General features: G+C 45.2%; 1 protein-coding gene across 1 annotated transcript in view; it reads left to right on the plus strand.

The window, feature by feature from the left end:
* SLIT3 (slit homolog 3 (Drosophila)) overlaps nucleotides 1-5,234 on the plus strand; it is a gene marked incomplete at its 5' end in the record, with an annotated part of 205,812 nt that overhangs the window by 156,662 nt on the left and 43,916 nt on the right. The window contains one exon of the mRNA XM_008582348.1: nucleotides 4,825-4,896. Within this exon, the coding sequence (XP_008580570.1) occupies nucleotides 4,825-4,896 (72 nt within the window). The remainder of the gene's footprint in view (nucleotides 1-4,824; nucleotides 4,897-5,234) is intronic.

A 5,234-nucleotide genomic window follows, 5' to 3' on the forward strand; every position in this document is an offset into this window, starting at 1 on the left:
AGATAGATAGATAGATAGATAGATAGATAGATAGATAGATAGATAGATAGATAGATGTTTAATTATAGAATTTTAGAAATGACGAGTGAGTCTTAGAAATGTTCTTATCCAGCTCTCTCATTTATAAGATAAGGAGACAGATTCAGAAAAATTTAGTGACCTGCTCAAGTTTATTCTCTTTTTCATCTTTTCCTGAATACCTACTATGGGTTAGTTGCTATGCTAAACTCTTAGGAAAAAACAGTGAATACAGCACAATTGCTGCCCTGGGGGAGCTCTTAGTCTAGAAAGGGAAATATACAAGTATATAAGCAACTACCATACAGGGTGATACCTGAGAGAAGAGACCTACGAATACCAGTGAGAGGCAGATAAACCAATCCTGGCATCCAAAAAAGCATTCTGAAAGGAAAGTTGAAAATCACCACTGACTGTCATTAAACCTTGACTATGCACTGCACACGGGGCTAAGTGCTTTGGTTACATTATGATATTCGCTGTTCACCCTATGAAAAATATGCCACTATTATCTCCATTTCACAGATGAGTAAACAGAGGCGTTGAAAATCACCACTGACTGTCATTAAACCTTGACTATGCACTGCACACGGGGCTAAGTGCTTTGGTTACATTATGATATTTGCTGTTCACCCTATGAAAAATATGCCACTATTATCTCCATTTCACAGATGAGTAAACAGAGGCTGAGCAAGATTAAGTAGCTTGCTCAAAGTGACCCAACCAGTAGATAGTAAAGATGGGATTTGAACCCAAGACTGGTTGCTTTCAGAATCACTCCTCTTACCTTCTGCTTCCAAGCCTGAGACTGAGAAGCTCGTGGGGTTACCTAAGGAGGGATGGCAGTGAAGAACATTCTATGCAGGGAGAATGTAGATGCCCTAGACAGAGGCCCTGAAGTCAGGAAGGGCATATACAGCGGGGGGACCAGAGGAAGCTACAGGGGTGGCTGGAATGTGGCTTTGGGGCATAGGAGCAGGAAGAGACGCTGCTGAACAGCCACAGAGTTTGGGTGGAACCAAGGCTGGAACTCGTGTCTCCCGGCTCCCAGCCCAGTGCTCTTTCTCCCACATTCTATCTCCTTCCTCATCACGGATTATCATCTATTTTTATTCCAACCCAGTTCAGACTTTTCCTGAAGATTGGAGGGACATGGCCTATTTAAAAATAAAGTGTTTCCTTCCTTGCCCAGAGAGGCCTCCAATGAGGATTAAAGAGTGGATGGCATGGAAGACACAGGGAGAGAGGAGATGGGCATGGGGCCAATCTGGCAAAATGCAGTGCGTCTCCTACCCAGTCCTGCAGGGACGTGGCAGGACTCAGCACTGCCTTTGAGAGTACAGGCTGCATTCATACTCTATGTGGGTAACTCTCGGCCCCAGAGTACATCCAGGAGCATAGAGGATGAGTCACATCGGTGATAACAGTAATCATAGTTAGCGTGATGGAGGCTTATCAGGTGCAGGCCCCGAGCTGAGCCCTGCAACGTCTGAACCTCTCACGTCATCACTTTTAATCCTCACAACCAGCCGAGGAAGTGGTATATTAGGTCTCTTCCTGACTAAAGGGAGGGAAAATGAGCTCAAACCACCTTAAGCATAAAGAGAATTTATCAACTCAGGTAGCTGACAAATTTGGTGGTAGATTAATGGGCTCTAAGCTGGTTGTCTGTACTCCAGTGATACCATCAGAAATGGGTCTCTGCCTCTCAGCCCTGCTTTGCTGAGTAGATTTCACTCGCAGGCAGTTTTTTCATTTAAGGCTGAGGGTCCTGATGGGCTGAGTTTACGTGATAGCAAATTAGCACCCCCACAAAATGAAACTGCCTCTGACTTAATAGCTTTGGAGAAAGCCCCAGAAAGGTCTTTCCTTGGCCCACTTAGGGCTCCTGCTCCACCTCCAGCCAATAACTGTAACTGATTGGCCAGGCATGGGCCATCACTCTACCCAGGATGCCAACCAGCTTTGATGGAGAGATGGGGAGGGGTGATTACTGAATAGAAGAGGGCATCGATGCTGAGCAACCCGCATCCCCCCAAAAGATGTGTACTATAAGTAGATATTAAGAAGTCCTTCATTTTAGAGATGAAGAAACCAAGACAGAAAGATTCAGTCCATTTTCTCAGCTCACACAGAAGGTGAGCATCAGAGGCAGCCTGACTCCAGAGCCTTAGTTCTTAACCCCCAGTCACCTGGGAGTGGCCTCGCCTGCTCAGAAGAGAATTCACCCGCCCCAATCCACTTTTAGGGCTAGGATAGTTCCTGCTACCCATCATGCAAACTGTGAGCGGCTAGGGACTCAGACCCATGGTTTAGGCGGCCCACAACTAACAAGGGATGGTTTTGCCCTAATGTTACTCTAATAATGCCCTCGTCTGCATCCCAAAATTCACGGTTTTGCTTTTAACATCCCCTAAGAGTCAGGAGGGGAGAAGAAGTCCCAAGCACTTGAAGCTGAGCCACTGGGAGGGAGTTCAGAGAGTCTCTGCCAACCCCAGCCCAGGGAGGGGACAGGGCAGAGGGGAGAAGAGAGGGCAGGGAGCACTAGTGCTTCCTGAGAGGGTGCACTCATCCACTTCTCTGGTGTTTAGGATGGTTGCTTGACATGCAAGAATTCTTCTTTGGGGACCAAACCGGGAGCGAGAACCTGCGGTGTAGGCAGATTACTTTAGAATGTTTCAGTAAAGTACAGCCCCGTTACTCTGCAGTTTATGGAGATCTCAGTGGCCCAGATCACAATAAATGGGAGTGTGACTTACAAGTATCACAGTATCAAAGCTGTCTTTGGGTCATTTGGTGTTTTTAAAGGAGGGCTTCATGCCTCTCCAGAAGCCCAGGATCTCATTCAGAAATGATTAACAATGGGGCCAGGTGCATTTGCAAAACAGCACCCAGCCATGAAGTCATCCAAGTCAATAGCAGGCAGGGGCTGGTGTGATTCATAAATAACTACATGAATTAGAGACTAAATGATACTGATAAAAGTGTTAGGAATACTTCTAGCTCCTTACCCAGGAGGTGAGAAGCTATCACGAACACTCTTTGGAGGACTGTTTACCATCTTCCTGAAGTTTTGGCTGCCTAAGAATTGAGGATGACTTTCACCCTGAGAGTTTCTCTGTCAGCAGGGAGGAGAAAGAGCTGGTGGTGATAAGGATGACAGCTGAGAGCAACCAGGAGGAAGAGGAGATGTTACAGGAGAAGGGAAACAAGGCCCTTGCCTTAAAGCAACAGGAAAACCTTTCTAAACACCTGGGAGCTTGTTAGAAATGCAGAATCTCAGACCCCACCCCAGACGCACTGAATCAGAACCTCTGGGAATGGGGCTCCAGAATCTGCATGTTTACTAGCTCCCAAAGCCCACTCAGTGTGGGAGCCACTGTTCTACATTAAGCGTAATTAAGCTCATGTCTGTATTTCAGTGGAAGACCAAGGGCAAGCTAACTTCAGTTGAAAGGAAAACAAAGGAACAGATCCATTAGTTATTATCCTATTTATACATCCACTGTCAACACTAACCATCTCTTCGTTTTACCAGGGCTCCCTGCCTGCGCTAAAATTATTAGTCCTTACCCTTAATGGTGCTTTATCACCAGCACAGGTGATGGTGCTGATCAGTCACTAAAGAAGCCTTTGAGTTTCTATGATTTTACCCTCCTTGCATTTCACAGGCCAGACTGAAAAAGAGTCATCAGGTTGGGGGTTTTTTTTATGCAGTTGATGATTAATCCTTTAATGGAGGATATAATCCATGAATTGTTGGATTCACTCATGTTGTAACTTGAGCACAGAGCAGCGTTCATTCAGTTTTTTTATGGACCTATCCTCCAGGCACTTATGGGAAGCTTAACGTATGCCACCACTTTGCAAGTGGGAATAGCTCCTAGCTACCTGCACCACAGGTGGAGAGAGGCATGATTAATAATTTCCTGGCCCCTTGGACATGCTGTCGGAATATGCACTCAGATGCACACAAGTGCCAGACTCATGCATGTATGGCTGATGCCAAACCCCTTCCCATAAAGACAAGTGTCCAGTTCTAGGGAATCTCTTCAGGAGCTAAGTGTCCTCCCCCTCTATCATCTGAGCTGATATTGACAGCATTTCTCAATCCACCTGAAATCTCTTTAGGTGAATATGAAGGGAACCAGTTTATTGAGCTCCTTGATCTGTACCAGATATTCTTCAAGACCTTTCACAAATATTAATAATGGTTAATCATTTAGCACTTAAAAAATGTCAGGTTCTCTCTCCATGGATAACACATCCACAACAACCTTCTCTGTGGCAAATCTTTTTATTGTCACTCTCATTTTACAATAGGGAACTGAGGCCCACAGAGGATATGTTGCTTTGCCCACAGTCACACAGCTGGTAAGTGACAGAGTCAGGGTTTGAACGCAAGCAGCCCAGCTCCAGAACTTACAGTTAAAGAAATTATCTTTGCAACTCCAGTGACTCTATTAGGTAGATATGTCTCTCCACTTCTCAGGTACAAAACTGGAGGCCCAGAAAAGTAAAGTAACTTATCTAGTATTCCTCAACTAAGAAGGGACGGAACTCTGATTCCACCCCAGATCTATCAGATTCAAAAGTCCATCCTCTTCTTCCCTAAGCCCCCTCCATCCCTGCTGCTGAACTGGGCATAGAAACATTCCTGCACCTATAGCAAAGGGGCGGCAGCTACTGCTCCTAGCAGTGAGCTCTACGTAAAACTGAAAGGTGACCAGGCTGGGCTGGGAGACCAGTGTGCTGAGATCAGAACTGTCACTGGGTGTTAACCTCTGATCTGTGCCTCTGCTTCAGAACCCTCCATGGCAACGACATTTCCAGCCTTCCCGAAGGCTCCTTCAGCGACCTCACATCTCTTTCCCATCTGTAAGTAGCTGTATTTCTCCCCATTGTGCATTCACTCAAAACGGAAAATCATGATAGTGCCTGCGACGGTGTCATCCCTGTTAAATTTGGTCTGTGTTCTTACCTTACGCATGTAATATATTTTACAACAGTGTGTCCACGCTGCACACATGGTCTTAGATGCCTTGAAAAGCATCATCAGTTATGTAAACAATGTAAATATTTAATAAGAACTAACAGAAAACATTTGCTATGTGCTTAACACTTTATATGAATTATATCATTTATTTCTTACAGCAATAAGGCATTTTTTTTCCCACCCACCCACCCCCCCCCCTTTTTTTTTTTTTTTTTTTTTT

Source organism: Galeopterus variegatus, unplaced genomic scaffold (assembly GCF_000696425.1).
Source record: "Galeopterus variegatus unplaced genomic scaffold, G_variegatus-3.0.2 Scaffold2578, whole genome shotgun sequence".
NCBI lineage: Eukaryota > Metazoa > Chordata > Mammalia > Dermoptera > Cynocephalidae > Galeopterus > Galeopterus variegatus.